The 18,005-nt window shown below is 46.8% G+C and overlaps 5 protein-coding genes across 5 annotated transcripts; 4 read left to right on the forward strand and 1 right to left on the reverse strand.

Moving 5' to 3' along the window:
* Positions 1-2,861: 2,861 nt before the first annotated feature.
* Positions 2,862-3,215, reverse strand: PADG_11702 (uncharacterized protein; the record flags this gene model as incomplete). Its single annotated transcript, XM_010761628.1, has 3 exons — positions 2,862-2,898; positions 2,967-3,000; positions 3,083-3,215. 3 exons carry the CDS (start codon positions 3,213-3,215, stop codon positions 2,862-2,864), a joined length of 204 nt encoding a protein of 67 aa, XP_010759930.1.
* A 1,088-nt stretch (positions 3,216-4,303) lies between these two features.
* Positions 4,304-6,549, forward strand: PADG_04093 (uncharacterized protein; the record flags this gene model as incomplete). The annotated part of the gene is made up of 3 exons (XM_010761014.1): positions 4,304-4,934; positions 5,029-5,542; positions 5,625-6,549. 3 exons carry the CDS (start codon positions 4,304-4,306, stop codon positions 6,547-6,549), a joined length of 2,070 nt encoding a protein of 689 aa, XP_010759316.1.
* Positions 6,550-9,668: 3,119 nt separating this feature from the next.
* Positions 9,669-10,101, forward strand: PADG_11703 (uncharacterized protein; the record flags this gene model as incomplete). Its single annotated transcript, XM_010761629.1, has 2 exons — positions 9,669-9,740; positions 9,835-10,101. The coding sequence occupies 2 exons, from the start codon at positions 9,669-9,671 to the stop codon at positions 10,099-10,101; spliced, it is 339 nt and encodes a 112-aa protein (XP_010759931.1).
* A 1,143-nt stretch (positions 10,102-11,244) lies between these two features.
* PADG_04095 (uncharacterized protein) lies at positions 11,245-12,512 on the forward strand (the record flags this gene model as incomplete). Its single annotated transcript, XM_010761416.1, has 4 exons — positions 11,245-11,280; positions 11,335-11,351; positions 11,427-11,822; positions 12,038-12,512. The coding sequence occupies 4 exons, from the start codon at positions 11,245-11,247 to the stop codon at positions 12,510-12,512; spliced, it is 924 nt and encodes a 307-aa protein (XP_010759718.1).
* A 2,909-nt stretch (positions 12,513-15,421) lies between these two features.
* Positions 15,422-17,633, forward strand: PADG_04096 (ATP-dependent RNA helicase DED1; the record flags this gene model as incomplete). The annotated part of the gene is made up of 2 exons (XM_010761417.1): positions 15,422-15,621; positions 15,770-17,633. 2 exons carry the CDS (start codon positions 15,422-15,424, stop codon positions 17,631-17,633), a joined length of 2,064 nt encoding a protein of 687 aa, XP_010759719.1.
* Between the last annotated feature and the right edge of the window lie 372 nt (positions 17,634-18,005).

Consider the following 18,005-nt stretch of genomic DNA (forward strand, 5'->3'; position numbering starts at 1 on the left):
GGAGAATTCTTTTCGGAAGTACAGAAATTTCTCTTCCCATTTCGTTCATACACAGTACGTCGATCCTACATACAACTCAGCCCTTTTCGGCTGCCGACATTCTTCTTCTAGTACATGTTTCAAATCGGCGAGGTCCTCGACTCTCGACTACCACCACTCGCGTCCTTCTCAGCCGGCGAAAACAAAAACACTCCCAGGGCCTGATCTCTTGCGGTCCTGCTCTGGGGAAGGATATAGCTTTATATGCAATTTCCCATCGCATTTTCTTGCCAATGTGCTAAATAACTGGCAGAAACAAAAGACCGTGTTGATTGATCTTGATTCGCACTGAAACAGCGTGTACCCGCAGCCAACGGGTTCTACTACTTTGTCTTGCCCTCTGTCGAGGCTTTTTACCCCAGCCAACTGATGATTGCAGTTGTTCAGTGACCCTTGCATGGCACAGGTATCCAGCTTGATCGACATAGGAGATGGGATTAACCTTTTGTTCACTTGTCTTCCACGAGCAACTTGTACGAGCACAAGCACGAGTTCATGATATTCATGAGTAACGAGAATTTGTTTCAATTCCTCATGCCGTCTCCACGGGTATTCGAGTTGCATTGGAAATATGGAGTACAGTCCGACTGTCCAGTAAGTACTCTACTTGGGTGGTATTCTGAGCAACTCATGAATGGACGGACGAAGTTGCAATTTTTTTTAATTTTTTTTTTGGCTTCTTTTCTCAGTCAACAACAACAGAAAACAGAGGGAAAAAAACAAAAGAAGAGGCGTGGAGCTTAATTGGTCTGCTATGATCTGATTCTGGTAATTACACAGCGGTCGTGCGTTTGCCCCCCCCCTTGACTCACTTTAAAGTGTCTGGTTCCTTTGGGATAGCCTCGAGGATCTTCAAATCCAGTCTGGAAATGACTATCTGAAGATGGCGCACTCCTTGAGTGTCTGTGATTTTCCCGTTCTAGTTTCCCCTCTCCCTTTTTAAGTGTGCATCCAGCTTTCTTCTGGTGGTTCGATGTCGCCCCAACAGAATAATTGGCTCAACAAAGAAATACAATAACGGCGATGTCTTCAAGCATGTGCATATACGAAGGATTTGCGACGCCATCCCACGATACATACTCCGTACACCCACAAGTTATGTAGGAAGCCTTGTTTCTATCCCAGGATAAGCCTTTTAATATCATAAACGTGAAGTCAAGGAACTAGCCGACTGTACATACATTTACTTCTTTGCCATTTCTTGGGTCGTTGAAAGCCAAGCGGGGTGATGATAACTATGGGCTGGCGCAACATTTTTCCAGGAATGAGGTTCAAGGCCTCGTAAGTTTTGGTCTCCATTATACTTATCGCGTAACTCTGATAAAATAGATATGACATTTTGGTTAGTTCAAAGGAAGATGGATAAACTCCGGACCAGCAAGAATAATAAACAATGAGTTGTTGTTGTTTCGAATATAAGACGATCTCTTCCTGTCTTCGGTAAGCATTCTTCATGATCATTGGTTGCAGATAGTGTGACTGGAGCGGAATCTTCAGCAGCTCACAAGAACTTACACACGTCGCATACGCTAACTAGCTCTAATTAATGAATCAGCGCGGGTGAACGGTAATTCTCAATCTGCAGGTCATGGACTCGTGATATCGACAGGCAGCGAAAGCGTTGTTACGGGTAACTCTGTGATATAATTGTGATTTTACATCCAAGCCGCTCTCTTGGACCCATTGACCTCTCTGGCCTCTCTGATCGCATATCATCCTCAGAGGAAGACTTTTGTAACTATCGACTCAATCTCCACCTGGAACGAGAAAACAAGATTTGCCCTAGAACACCAGCGGAGTTCATCTTACCAAGAGAGGAGGATTTCCACAGTAATAAGCAGGCTGGCCGTGAACCAGCTCTGACAGCAGCGAATGTTTTGAGTGTATTGTGTTATTCGTGAAGATGCCAAATATAGACACGGTTTGTCCACATCTCGCTTCAAATTAGCTTTTGCATAGATCAGCTGAGCTTGCTCGAGAGTCAGGAGATACTCCAACTGCTTAGGGGCCCATCAACCGGTTGGCCGGGCCCCCCAGCTGGCAGTTTACTTACATATAACTCCATTCATGTGCCAGGAGTCAGTTAACTAGTTAGAGCTCGCCCGCCACCTAGCCTCGATGCCCATCACCCCGCAGAGGCTGGCGAATAATAATGAAGTTTCAAGCTTTCTCCACGAGGGACCTGAATGGATTGCAGGAAACTCAGAGTGAGAGCTGGTAACTATTATGTGAAGGGGGTTGGTTGTGTAAATTAGAGTCAGTCTATGGAAATATGCTCTGGTAATCTCGGATGTTGTTCTTCTCTGTGTAATGTTTCTGGAAGGCTTTTAGTGAGAGCCAGAATTCTAGAATTTTCCCCCCTTGCACGCATGCACCGTACATGTATATATGTATGGATGGAGTTACAGCTCATCCATGCCCCAATGTCCGTTGACATCTTGCCAAGCAGTGTGAGAAGCCATTGGGATGGTTTTGGCTTCACACTTGTGGCGGAGAAATGGTTACAGCTAACTGAAGCAGGGCTTCATCACTACCTATCACGGCTAACTTGTACGCCAGACTCCAGAAGAGAAGCGAATCGAGAAAAAAAAAATAACAGTGCTGGGAAGAGGAGAGCGGTGGCCCATCTATCTCTCCGTCACAGACATTAGGGGGAATATATTTGTATCGGGTGAAAATATCGGATTTATGTTATGCACAGGATGTATCCACATATTGTGACTTTTTACAACAACTACGGGCCCGACATGATCATAAAATCTGGTTAACCGTCTTTTCCTGGTCCTGGCGAAAATAATTTGGTGCAACATCAACAGCCCAAATCAACCACCGCCATCATGATCTTGATCAACAGCCAGACTGCAAGACAAAGGGGGTTAGCCCAACGCAGACCTCACCGCCGCCAGATCGTGAGCCGGCTCACTCACTCGAGCGAGCCAACACCCATGGCAATGACACGGGCTGGAAAAGTAGTCAAATGGCCCCGACTGTTTCAATCAACCCCGCGTCTTCGTCATTGCCGGGTAAACATCCCACTTCGTACCGGAGCGTTTGGCTTCGAGAATAAGAAAAACCAGGCGGACATTCATCTGGCCTAATGCCCGTCGAATCGGTCTGAAAAAGCCAGTATTTAAGTCCTCGGGAGACCTCCAACAACGATCCACAGCAGGAGGCATGCATCCATTGGCATATAGAGGGTAATCTCTCGAAGCAGACCGATGTGTGACTTAAGCAAAAGCAATGTTACGTACATGGTAGTACACGTTGCCAGAAACGACCCCTCCAGGTTGCTCTAGGAAGCTGGAGGCGCTCTTTGGCTGGGTGGGTTCCCCCGGTTTCTCTACCCTTCAGCTGAGGCCAAGGGTCTCTGCTCCCAGGGTTGACGCATTAATAAAAATAAAAGCAAAAGATAAAAAATAAAGGGTTAAAACGGAAAAGAAAACGGCAGAGGCGCTGCCTGATGGTACACAGATTTGTTGTCCCAGCAATTCTGATCTGATCCATCCATCCTATTGCCCTTCATTTTGAACAATCCCTCTCGTCTTTGTGCTTCTTTGTTTACTCAGAGGTCGGTCCCAGGGTTGTGCGCTTAATCGATTTGCGCTTATTCCCCTTGTCTGGGAAACGAAATGCCAATTGGAACTTGAATCAAACTTCTAAACCCCTCCCTCATTCCTAGGGAACTCTGTTGCCCCTTGTTTTCCAATGGTCAGCCTTCTTGCGCTTTGACGTGTCTGGCGTGGACGGTATTAACTTCACCTGATTTCAAGCCATTTCTCTTCCAGACCAGACCAGTGCATAAAAGCTAAATCGATTAGCAGATTGCAGAACCGCTGGTGATGAATTGTGATTGGCCTTATTATTGACTGCAATGATAGCCAACAAAACATCCCCCCTAAGTCAAGGATATTCTTATATACCACTGGGAGGCGTAACTTATATCTCTATTCCACGAAACAAACTCTGAGCTCTGAACACCGCTTTGACCCGCAGCCTCGCTCCTTCATATTCAAGCCAGCCACCATCCCGTTATCGAGAGTGCCACAGTATCCCTTTCTTGCTTTCGAATGATTCGGAGAATCCTTTATATCCTCGATCAACAGTTCGACAGGACGGTTCCTGCGGCAAATACTACTACTACTGCCCTCTCAGCTTCATTCGACCAAACTCCTGCTCCCTTCATAACTGGAATTATTTCTTTTGTCATGAACTTGATTGCTTGAGGTAAAAAAAATAAGAATATATAGTCTTGGCATTGCCCATTATGCCGCCTAGAGGGAGAAGAGCTCGAGCGTCAGAGCGTCGTGCTGCCGCAACGTTAGCGAGACCAGAAACTGATGCAAAAGCCAACGGCATATTCCATTTTGTCAGTGTCAATCCGTCTTCCGAGCTTCAAAAATCAGAAAACAGATCCGTTATTCGCTCGCATGCCAGCAAATATATCTGGCGCCAGCATCGAGCTGTCCGAGCAGATCGTGGTACTTCAAACTCCAAATCGTCTCGCCCGCCGACAGAATGCTTCCCATCTCCTGATGATCCAAATATTGCCACAGAGAAAAGGCCATGGCCGTTAGCATCCGATATTGTGAAAGGGGAGGAGTCTCTATTCCTCCTCCCGCTACCCCAGAAACATATCTCATCTACCACTGAGGACGACTACATGGTGGAAGCTGGGGTGAGCTCGCGTCCGGGGGACGGCAGCCAACAAGTCACTCAGTATGCCTCGAACGTTCAATCAGCGGGATGGAATATGGGAGGACCACCATATATATATAAAAATGGATATAATACGGCAACCGGCCCCTTAAACCAGCTCGCGGCATATGTTGGCGAGCCACCCCATGTTTTCCCCTCCATGCTCAAGAGTTCTTCAATTAACAAGTTACTGAGATATGGTGAGTTATATGCTTCACTCTTCTGATTGTTGAAACGGGCCAGAAATCGCTTCGGAGCTCTATACTAACCATCGCCTGTTGATAACGGACGTAGCCACCTTTGAGCTCTGGCCCGGTCTCGTTCCTGGTGCTTCGAACCAAGTATGGAGACAAGAAGATGTAATGAAGAGCTGGCTTCCGCCCGCATTGGCTAATCCAGCGCTGTTCACCGCCTTCCTGTATGGCGCTGCAGGCCATTTACAGACGCGGAAACGATTGGAAAGCTCCCAGGTTGCCCCACAAACGCGGGAAGAGAAGCTGGAACAGATCATAAGCGAGACGGAGACGATCAAACAGCTAAATAAAATGATGTTTGATCCTCAGCAGCTCTGCACTGACGAAATTATCTTGGCAGTATTATGCATGGCCTTTAATAAGATCAATTACTCCGTATGGACGACAAATACTGATACCTCTCCAAGGGTGCCCCTTTGTAACCTTCAATGGCTACATGTCTATGGCGGCTTGTCGCTAAATGATCAGCACGTCAAGGGCCTCTTTTCACTTCTTCAAGTAAAGGGTGGGCTGCATAAAATTACCTTGCCTGGTCTGGCAGAAACTATCTCAACGTAAATATCTCCTCTCTTCTTTCTTTATTGTTTCTGTCAATCGCAAACTCACTGCTAAGCCACCTCATTTTCCAAGCTCTAGATCGCACATAATGCTCACAACTAAATATCTCGCGAGACCCCGCCTCCCTTTTGTTCCCATCTTTAAAGACACCTTAGTGGGAAAAACACCTAATTGGCCCGATCTATCCTTAAACGCTTGCGTTGTGCCCTTTAATGCGGTAAATCTCTTCGTCAACCTCCAACCAATACCCGCCCGCGACCCCAACACAGACCCCAACCCCAGTGACATATTCGCAACCGCCAACCTCCCCAAACACCTCACCAGAGTCCTACGTCACATGCAGAACTACACCGCTGTCATAAAGCTATACACCCAGGGCCTCCTCCCTGGTCTTGAACTTGCCGCAATCGCCGACAGGCGCAACTGGATACAATATCAGCTGCTAAGTTTAAATTCCATCAACGAATTCACCAAATACCCTTACAGCCCCGACCCAATGAACGCCTCACACGATTGCAGCTACGACAACAGCATACAACAATCAGAAAACTACAAAATCTACGAACCCACCCGCATAGCAGCGATGATATTCAGTTTGATAGCAGTCTACCCCTTACCAGCAGCCAACAGACCCTTCCGGCGTCTCTGCCGGTTAATGAAAGGAGCACTGCTAGCCGCCGAGATTAAAAGGGTTAACCTCAACAACCCCAATCTTCATGAGAGTTGTTGGAGCGGGGCGGAGGAGGTGCTGCTCTGGGTGGTGCTGCTGGGGGCCATTGCGGCAAGGAACACGTCGTCTGAGGAGTGGTTTGTGGAACAAGCGGGGAATGTAGTGCAGGTGTTTGGGATTCAGAGTTGGAATCAGCTTAAGGAGGTTGTGGAGAGGATTATGTGGATGGCTTCTGTGTGCGATGTGAACGGACTGATTGTGTGGAATGAGATTAGTCGTGAGATCTGGATTGCGAGGGGAGGTGAGAGTGGTGTCAAGGATTGGAGGTGGTAGAATAAAAAAGATTGGGAGGATGTCTGGTTGGAACATTTGTTAATGGGTTGCGTATGAGACTGTCATGCTTATAATGACTTTATCCTTGATCTTGGTTAATGAGCGATTTCGGGAATTAGTGGTTATGAATTCTTATCCTCTTCTTCATTGGGGAGGAATTTGTTGCATGTTTTGTTGGTATTGTGTGGGCTCTTATATGTGGTCTCGGGTCCCCGTTTCTTTTCGCTTTCTATTTTTTATCTCATCCCCCGCTGGTATATTTCTTCCAGTCCTGTATTTCGGATGGTGACTTTGTTATTTCTTCCTCAAAGAATGACCACTAGGATGACCCATGCAACACTCTTTTATGAAGAAAATGTTGATAACCATTTGTGCCGTTTCCACCTGTTATGGTTAAGAGCAGATACTTCTCAACGGAACAATATCCAGTCCTGATGAACCTCTGAAATTTACGCTTTATCATCTCCTCAACCTCAACCCATTAAAGCATCCGTTCAATCCCACCTCATAACAACGTAACATAAAGGAAAAAACATATAGTCCATCAAATATAACAACTACATATCTAACGGCAGGCATGTCGAAACTCCTCACTGACAAGTGCGAACTCCCGACTGCAGACCTTCCATATCTACCAACTCTTCTTAACCGAGACTCCGTGGAAACACCGGCAATATTCATTAACAGAGATGTTCAAAAAGATACCCCTAACAAAACGGCCCTCCTTCTTTCACCTGCGTCTCTCCCGCGGATAATTTCCGTTTCTGCATATAAGCCCAAGGGTCAACGATCTAATGTAGCGTGTGAGGTGGTCAGCTGAGAATGCGGAATGCCGTACCTCATTCTTCGTGAAGCCGCTGTTGAGTAAGGTTTCTTCATGAAGCTAGAGGAATAGCTGTTCAACTTTGGGGTTGTACATTCGCTTGGATTAGCTGAAAAGATTGAGGATTGACCGTTTGTTGAGGATGCGGCTGTCTAAGCTGAAGCTGCCAAGGCCTAAAAAGTCCTTCGCCAGTCTAAAAATTGCATCCACCCGTGGATCCGAAATGCCGCATGTGATAGGACCTTATTTTCACTTCTTTGAAAATTGGGGAGAAGTGTAAGGAACCAGAAGAAAAATTTGAAGATTTTGGTGAAGGGTCCGTTGACGTCGTTGGAGTAGCTTGTCGAAATAATCATCTCATTTTCACCAATTAATTCTTGGCACTCATTCTCGTCTCCGTTAATCTCCGCTTGGACAAGCGATTCCTTCGGACTTGAGAGACGAAAGAGCTTGGTTGATGATCCCGTCGTAACTCTGTACAGCATATCTAACGATAATCCAGGCTATGTATGAGCCGATTGGATCCGACGTTGCATTCATAAAAACCATTTAGATTGGTGTTTAGGCAAGCAACAGGGCCAGCAACGCACCACCTTTGCCTTTGCGGAAACACTGCATCCAAGTTTCCTGCTCATGTATCAGATCAAAATCAAGCTTCACACGCTTTCCAGCTAGTTCAAAGATACGCTCCCAAACGTGATAAGTCAGTGATTCAATATGAAATGGGCGGCCTAGGGTTGGCAGAAATAATTTTGGCAAGCCCAGAGTTAGGGGTAGAGCTTCTTCGTCTCCTTTGTCTAAGCTTCTAGATGCGTTGGCGATGACAATTTCTAAATTTCAGTTGTTAACACCAAATCCAGAGAGCCTATGGTGTTCAGTTTGGAATTTGTCAAGTTAAGGTACGTATGTTCTTGGAATGGACAGGGAAAAGTTCCGAAGGACTTTGTGGGACAAATCATTGAAAGCATCAATCTGTTGCTCCATGGGGAGCAAAAAGAAAGTTGAAAGCCATTCTGAGTATCCTAATCCGAGATGAACACCAAGAGATATTCAGGTTTGCCCCTGAGAGATTTGAGTGAGCATGAAAATGGAGCTGTCGATTTTTTGAAGCACGGGAAAAGGGGCACGTAGATGGTCATAGTGAGGGATAGACCCATTGAGCAACCGTGGAGCGCAGGATAAATGATTCCGGGATAAGAAATAGTGTTTTGCAATTTTGACTGGAGTGTAGAAGAACAGAACCAAAGAAAGGGATAAAGAAAGGAGGTTATGTGGATGAACAGACGCGCAGACGCGAGGCGCCGAGGTAGTAACTAGCTTCAAGGACCGAGGTTTCCGCGCGCTTAATGGTCACGTGTTCATCACCTCTTTGCCGGACTTCCACGACACTTGGTCCAACTAACTACTTCTTATAGGAATACCAACCAAGGATCAACAGCTGTGTTCAAGGATATATTTCCGCTGCCATGGGACTGATGATCACCAATATAGCTTGTGTTGATAGTTCTTTTCTAAAAGAATTTACTGGTGTTTAAATTACAACATATCAAGGAGAATACATGGAACACAACGTACTTTTGAGACAGATTGAAGCTGCGCCCACTTCAGGAGGTGACCACACTCGGTAAACATTAGCCTAGCAGTTGAAAATGACATATTTTGCGCCTAGCTTCCAACAAAGATCGCTTGACTATCCGACGTCAAAATGGTAGACACTAGGGAGGTAACATATTGTCCTCTTTGTGAAGGTATGAAAACGTCATATAGCGGTCATGTTGACGTGTATCTTCCGAAGCAAGGCATCGTATACCCACGCAATCGTCAATGCGCTGCGGCTTGATGCAAATGCTAGTCGAGTGTTGCTCTTCTTTCTTTCTCTGGATATCGTGGACAATCATCCCGGGTTTCAGGGCAACCGAATTTCTCGAGACGCCCCCATTTGTCCCTTAAATTCCTGACTTCGAGAAACCTCAATTTGCAATAACAACATATTTTAGAGATCACGGTGGTCGTTGCGGAGTTCAACCTCAGTCTATCGTCCATAAAACTACACCGTCAGGAATTCTGGATCAACATCTTAAGAGCAGGAAGGAACCTACGCACCTCGAAGAACAAAAATATGCAACGCAAGTCGCACGTCCAGTTCTCAGAGCGCATAAATCAAGGACCAGTCAGTTGATTTGACCATCCAGCATGTAAAGTTCCGAGGCGTCAAAAAGTTTCAGCAATACTCTCTACCATAGCAAAACCACCTCATGTGAGCTCTACTCACACGATGTTCTCGTGACGTCCTAAGATGCCCAGTGTCTTCCGAATTGACGCCAGATCCAGCCTCAATGGCAGGGAAGTTGTGGGTATTGAGATAGGAGTAAGGCTAAAGTCGGCAAGTCAATGAAGGAAGCCGACTATAGCAGCTTGATCCATGGCAAGCTACAAATAACTTACCTCGAAACTCAACGCAGCATCCGATCCGGCTCCTTAGGTTCTCTGATTTGACGATCACGTCGCGGATGTACCGAATACTGCATCCCAATGCTATGAGCACAACAGTGGTGACCAAATTGTTGCGTGATCGAGCGAGCACCCTTAACAAGTTCTGCTTTTTATCCACCAATTTCAACGCTGCGCCCTCCCCGTTTGTGCCTGCTATCATGACCGAAGAGAGCAGCAAACAACAATCTGTGAATATAAAATTGAAACCCTCTGATACCAATTACCCTGAGCATTAAAGGCTGTTAGAAATTTAAAATGCTTCATTTGGGTATCTCCATCAAAGTTTTCTTCGGAGAATCCGAGCGATGGAAGATGTGTTCCTTCCAGATATCACATTTTCGACGTGGTATTACCATATCATGCTGGTGATATATCAACTCTCTTCAGAAAATCCGCAAGAGCCAGCATGGGGTATTACCAGTAGGCGCAGGGTCCTGCGAGAAGTCTTCCAGTTGAAAATGCGATTATCAATCAAAATAGCTAACTAGTTAGTTAACTATAACTAGTTAACTTTCGAGGCTGACTAACGCCGTTTCCTCGCAAAGTATGCATCAACGAACTCCACGTGAGCCAAGATTGGCAAGATCGGGCCCCAAGGCTAACCTATACTTGGTTACATGCTCGGTAACCGAGTATAGGCACCGCTAAGTCCGTATCTATATGACTCAAAACCAACTGTTGGATGATCAAACCAAATATCAATCGGGACACGGGAGATAGATTTACAAGGATGACCAAATCTCCCCGACCGGTTCCCTGCTTCGGCGTCGTCCGGGGTTAGGTTAAGCCTCCTTTCTTGGTAATTAGAGAAGAATTAGAGAAGAAGTCGACAAATCTTTTCTTTTCTTTTCAGGGGGCCTGGGGGGAATTCTACACGCTGGATGACGAATCCGATACGTCAAATTCATAAGCAAGCTTGTTGCACGAATTCGGTTCAATTCCTCCATTGTCAATGGCACTGCATATACTGCCTTAATGGACAGCTGGAGGCTTGAATGACGTGATTTTGCGCGGAATGCACCCTCTTTGCTGGGAAGCGAACTGCCCCCGTTAGATCTCCAGAAGACAGTTGGTGTGGGTCATAATAAGTCGGAGCTGCCATACGAGGCGTGATTCCACTTATCATGGATTGCATATAAGATGAGGACAAGGGGATGAGCTAGGGTACAAATACTCCGCACTCTCCTGATGAAGGACCATTTTCGATACCCGGAAACAATCAAAATACAAGTTATATATTGGATATAACAAACAACAATTGATCTCTTTTGTCAAAAGTGATATCAACTGATTGAATTTCACATCCTTTGGAATTTGCAAATCCCAATCCTCTTGCGCAGACCATGTCCCTCCACACTCAGATATTTCAATCGTCCAAAATGTCCAGCACTATCAAGAATGTTATTGTGGTGCCAGTACGTACACTTTTCATTTACAACATATCCATAGACTAACAAAGTGGAAAATAGGCAAGCGGGCTCGTAGGGTACGTCGGAGCCATCTCTCAATGATGCAAGCCAGCTTCTTATCACTCTACCTAACACTCTCCCCCTCTACATAGGAAGGCTGTAGTTGCTGCCCTCCTCGAGTCCCCATATGGGTATTCCGTCTCAGCTCTCACACGAGAGGAGTCCAGCTACACTCCACCAGCCGGCGTGACTCACCTCAGAAGCGACTACTCACATGAGTCCCTCGTCAAGGCACTTAAGGGACAAGACGCAGTGGTATCAGCCGCCGCAAGTGGGACTATCCCTCTGCAGATCAAGGTAATCGACGCTGCAATCGAGGCGTGTGTCAGGAGATTCGTTGCGAGCGATTATGGTAGCGATACAAGAAATAAGCACTCGCATGCACGCGTGCCGTTCTTTGCTGCGAAACATCAGATTCAAGAATATCTAAAGGAGAAAGAGGGCCAGATTGAATGGACTAGTCTCTTCACAGGGCCTTTTTTGGACGGGTAAGTAGTGTTCTGTACCGTACATGGCTGTAATCGTGATGGTAGAGGCGGCCTTGAAGGCAGATTCCTGTCTCTCCCCTTTTACCATCTTTTCAAACCCACTCCCCCCTCCGCAAATACCCTGAAAACAACAACAAACAACGAAAATAGGAGGGCATGATAAATTGCCAGTGGAAAACGAAAAATTCATTGTAACTGACATCACCACCGCTTAGAGGCATCAAATCCGGTTTCCTCGGCTACGACCTCGCTAACAAAACCGCCACTCTCTGGGACGAGAAATACAAAGATGCAACCTTCACAGGCACCCGCTTATCCCTCATCGCCAAAGCCGTCGTCCAATCCCTCTCCCCCTCTATTGCCGACAAGACAGCCAACAAAGTCCTCCCCATCGCCGATGCTGCCGTGACTCCCTCAACGTTACTCGCTGCCCTTGAAAAGGCGACTGGTTCAACATGGACGCGGAAGAATGTCGACTTCGATGAGCTGACGAAGAAAGGGCTTGAAAATGTCGCAAGGGGGGATTTTAGCCTGGTGGGTGTGCTGATTGTGGGGAACCTTTTGGATGTCCAGTCTGAGAATGATTTTGAGGCGAGGGGGATTTTGGAGAATGAGTTATTGGGGATTGAAGGGATTGGGTTGCAGAAGGTTGTTAATGAGGTTGTTGCGGAGTTTAATGCTGTGGAATAGGGGGTGAGGCCTTAAATGGGTCGCCACTCGGTCACATATATTTCCCCCCTTTCTTGTCAGGAGTGGATTCAGGCTCTCTTTGGATTTTTGAATGTCTTGAGCCAATGGTTTTATGGATTCTGGCATGATTAGCACGGAGTGATCAGTTTGTTACCATGACTGTTTGATTGGAATATCAGTTCATTGAATGAATCTGAGAGAGATGTCAAGAGGAGAGAAGTATAATATATCACATCAGGAACGATTTTAAAGTCTCTTTATAGCTCCATACAATACGCAGGATATCGCCTGCCATCTAACCATCAACTATTTGTTAAGATGGTTCAAGTTGCGGACGGTCACGATTTGCAAGTCTACACCCATCTCGCCTCGCTTCAGTGGAGCCGCAGTCGATTCAGTGTTTGTACAGTAGGGAGCAAGAAGTTTAACTCCATGTTGTAAAAGCAAACCGAAGAACGCGGCTTGCTTGCAGAATTAACCTTCAAAATATATTTCTATATTTCGTTTGGTTATTGCAAGGGGATACATTCCATCCCATGTTTTCTCTCTATCGCTTACAGCTGAAGTTCCAGAATAACTAACATTACCTTAGAGCTGTGCACCGTGGTTAGAGCCTAGCTAGCATACACCTCGTAATTATGAACCCATTCTAATTGACCAGTCACCCTTTTCGTGCGATGAATATCATTTTGATGAAGGTGGGTGGGATCTGCAAGGCCTTAAAGATGACATCCACCCCCACCGCTAGTATATATACCTCCATTGCATCATCTAACTCCAGTCTTTCCAAGTATTGTTTGGATGTTCCTGAACTGGAAACATTCGGCTTGATGAACCACAGAGAAACAGTAACTTTACGTCTCCTTTAGCTGGAGAATAGCCATAGGTCCATATAGGAGAGAGTCAGAGGCAATGAGGATGTCAGAGATTCTCTCTGAACCCATTCATTCCGTTTACCGGCGGAACTGAGAAAACACGCTCTGCCATTGGGAGAGGTAGAGCATGGGGTCAAAACATTAATGAAACTCTTCCGGAGCCAAAAGTCAAACCAGGACTCCCCCGTAGCGCGCCGGGAACGGCTACCTTATCTTTAGGTATCTGAGGAAGGGAGGTAGATAGTGAGACGGCGAGAGTGTGTGGCGAGTGAGAAAAAAGGGTTGTACCGTGCAAACTTCCCATGACGGTGAGCATGTGGGGCTTCCTCCCAGGTAGTAAGTAGTGGTGATTTGAGCAGCAGACCGCCAACTAAAACGATTCTGCTCACTAGCAGTCAGCCAGGTGAATATGGGGGGGGGGAGGGGACCTGTGAGGTTACAGTTGAATGTGGTCTTAACAACACTGAACATGGTGGCCCACTAACATTAAAAAACACGATCAACTCTATTACTCATACATCTATATTCAACCTCAACCGCCCTTCAACACAAGGTTAAGGGTTAGGATTAGTTAAAGTTGGTTAAGAGCAAGGGCCTGAGATGTGTGTGGGATAGTGCGAGGAATGACTGGTGTAGGTAGTTTTAACGAGAAGGTTATGAATACTTAAACCATGCTGAAGGTTTTTTTTTCCGGCTGGATTTCAAAACCATTGTTGCAACTTTCTTTTTAAACCCACTTTCAACTGTTCTCCCGACCCGAGATGACACGAAGATATGGATTAGATATGACTATGTAGTTACTGGAAGAGACCGTGGAAGTGGGCGGTGGGTAGCATGCCCCCATTATTGATTTATTAAATATGGTTCCGCACAAGAAGTCAAAAGGAAACCATTAACCTCCAGCTGTAAGAAATAAAACCTGATATAATTGACTACCAGCCCTCAAATACCCTGGAGGTAACGCTGCAGATTGGCGAACGATAGGAAAGATATGAAATAGACAAAAAAGGATGCAGTCCAAGAAGAATAGGGTTTCCCGGGTTTTACCCCTTTTTTATGCTTTTGGTTATGATGGCTGCGGCACAACATGTACCCACATGTACCTGCACCCCATAAAATGCGTGGCGAGTGACCTGAGTTGTCTTTTCCGGGCGCTTTTGCTGGGAGGCGAAAATGGGGTTGCCGTAACGGGCCTAGCGCGGCTTATTCCTCAGATCCTTTTGCCTTGAGCCAACACAAAAAAAGTAAAAAGGGAAAAAGAAAAGAAAAAAAAAAAAAAAAAAAAAAAAAAAAAAAAAAAAAGTTCCCAGCATCCGCCAAACTTCAACTTATTTTTCTTCTCTTCTTCTATTTTTTTCCTCTCGTCAAGTTCTGAAAAACTCTTCAACAAACATCCTCTCTTTCGTCCAACTATCCTCTCATCTCATCCTCATATAATTCGCATTCTCCTCCCCTTTCTTCTCGCTTCCTCTTTTCCCGTTTCTTTGTGTTTCTGTATCCTACAAATAACAACGACTATCACCACATCAACCTCTACTTGAATCTTACCACCCATAGACTTAGATCTGAGAGATTTTCCCCTTTTACTACCCTTTAGTAATTCGACTTTTCTTCTCTTCAGATCTTAATATCTTATTTTTCTTCCGATCTCCCGTGTGGGTGAGAGACTTCGACGATTAAAATACCTCCTCTCTGCAACATTTAATCCCACGGCCTGCCTCTTCGACATTCTCTCCTTTGGACGCTTGAAGAAAGAAAAACAGCCGCACGCTTTAATCTCGACCCTCCTTTTTATCTGGAATCCCCTTTGTCACTTCGAGATCCAGCGTGTTTTTTTCGTGATTTATATCATTAAAACTAGCTAGTGAACAGTTTTCTCCGTGCTTACAAACCGCGACTAATTTACCTTCCTGGTAAGTGTTGTTATCCCAGACATCCCGGACGAAGTCGCCACTGACTCTTTCTGGATTCCCCTCTCAGAACTTCAAATTCCAAAAACACCGCCAACACGAGCAACATCAGCGAAAATCCAAGATGGCAAACGGCTTGAACATGGGTTCTCTCAAGATTGACGATTCTCAGCATTCTGCTGTCCCGAACCCGACCGGTCGATCTGCTTATATCCCTCCCCATCTCCGTGGTCGCGGTGCCGCTCCTCCCGTGGGCGTCGACGGAAACGGCCCTCAAGGTAGCCAGGGCTTGAACGCGAGTGCTTGGGCTCCAAACAACGCTGGGTATGTATTTTGATCTCTTTTTCAGCTTGATCTACACGCGAGATGCCTTGTTTTATTTATTTTTCCTACACGCGTTATATCAGGTTGAAAAGTTAACAAACGTATTACACAATGTATAACTGACCTGTTAAATCGGTACTTATTATAGACCCCATCATAATGCTGGTCCCAACTGGGCTAATGCTCCAAACTTCACTCCCCGCGATCGTCCACCCGGACCAGCTCCAGCTATGAACGGCAGTGCTACCTGGGCTAATGGTGCTCCCCGCCATTTCAACCCAAATGAGTACGGAAAACCTGGCGGTGGCGCCAACTCGTATAGAGGATCTTCGGGGTACTCAAGAGGTCCACGCGGTGCCGGTGGACATGGATACTGGGATGAACGCGGAAGCCACGTTCAGGGCCCAGAGAACAAACGCCTAGAGCTCGAACTCTTCGGAGAAGCCGATGACCCCACTAAGCAACATACTGGTATCAACTTTGCCAACTACGAGAATATCCCTGTCGAAGCTAGTGGTCATGACGTCCCGGAGTGCATCACCGCCTTCACCAACCCCCCTCTGCATGAGCACCTGCTTTCCAATATCATACTTTCCCGCTACACAGTTCCCACCCCGGTCCAGAAGTACTCTATTCCCATCGTCATGGGTGGTCGTGACCTGATGGCATGCGCTCAGACAGGCTCTGGAAAGACCGGCGGTTTCCTGTTCCCAATCCTTTCCAAGAGTCTCGAGAAACGGGGTCCGGATGGAGACGCCCCCCGAGGACTTGGCCGTCAGAGCAAGGCATATCCTACCGCTTTGATCCTGGGACCCACCCGTGAGCTCGTCTCTCAAATCTACGATGAGGCCCGCAAATTCTGCTACCGCACAGCCCTTCACCCTCGTGTCGTCTACGGAGGCGCTGAGATGGGCAACCAACTCCGTCAGCTTGACCAGGGCTGCAATGTCCTCGTTGCCACACCTGGCCGGCTTGTCGACATGATGGAACGCGGTCGCATCTCGCTCTCCCATATTCAATACCTAGTCCTTGATGAGGCTGACCGTATGTTAGACATGGGTTTCGAACCTCAAATCCGCCGCATTGTCCAGGGTTCCGACATGCCTGATAAGCACCTCCGTCAAACCCTCATGTTCTCCGCCACCTTCCCTCCAGACATCCAAAAACTAGCAGAAGAGTTCCTGAAGGACCACATCTTCCTCTCTGTGGGTCGCGTGGGATCCACATCCGAAAACATCACCCAACGCGTCATAGAATGCGACTCGGATAAGGACAAGGACTCCGCCCTTCTCGACATCCTCTGCAGCGACTCAACCGGCCTCACCCTTGTCTTCGTCGAGACCAAACGCCAAGCGGACATGTTATCTGATTTCCTCCTCGATCACCGCTTGCCCGCAACTGCCATCCACGGCGACCGGACACAGCGCGAGCGTGAACGAGCTCTCGAACTCTTCCGCACAGGCCGCTGTCCCATCCTTGTCGCAACAGCTGTCGCAGCCCGTGGTCTTGACATCCCCAACGTAACCCACGTTATAAACTACGACCTCCCCAACGAAATAGACGACTATGTCCACCGTATCGGCCGGACGGGTCGTGCTGGCAACACTGGATTGTCCACGGCGTTCTTCAGCCGTATCAAGAATTTCAAAATCGCTCGCAGCATGGTTGATCTGCTTAAGGATGCTAACCAGGAAGTTCCAGATTTCTTGGAAAAGCTTGGACGGCAGGGAAGCTATTATGGCTCCAGCAGTGGACGAGGCGGTGGACGTGGTGGTGGACGAGGCCGTGGCTCTTCTACGCGTGATGTTCGTCGTGGTGGTGGTGGTGGTGGTGGCTATGGCGGTAGCGGCGGCGGGATGGGTGGTGGTCGATCTCAGTATGGCGGGTACGGTGATGGTGGCGCCGGTTATGGTGGCGGTTCTGGCGGTTATGGTGGTGGCTACGGTGGTGGATATGGCAGTGGAGGGTATGGCAACCCAAGCGGGCCTACTGGACCAAGTTCGTGGTGGTAAAGAAGGGAGATTATTGGTTTTGCTGCGCATTCCGTTTGTGTCCTATTGTGACGGGATTGAATATTGAGGACTGGTTCTCCGACTGGTTCTTTGACGTCGGCCATGGAAAAAAAAAACAAAGTAAGGGGAGCTTTGGGTTGGTTTGGTTTAACCTGACTCGATTCGATTCGACTCAAGACGGTTACCTAAATTTCCTTTCTTCCCAACAACCATTACCCGAGTGTTTTCATATTTTTCCTTTTACTAATATGTTTGATTTGATGTTACTCTTAAAACTCGGGCACTGGGATTTTGATTTTTCATCATGACTTGCGACGAATTTCCTCCCTTAATTTTTTTTCTTTTCTTTTCAGTGTTTGTTTTTCATCTCGT

This window comes from Paracoccidioides brasiliensis (genome assembly GCF_000150735.1).
Source record: "Paracoccidioides brasiliensis Pb18 unplaced genomic scaffold supercont2.4, whole genome shotgun sequence".
Lineage (NCBI taxonomy): Eukaryota > Fungi > Ascomycota > Eurotiomycetes > Onygenales > Ajellomycetaceae > Paracoccidioides > Paracoccidioides brasiliensis.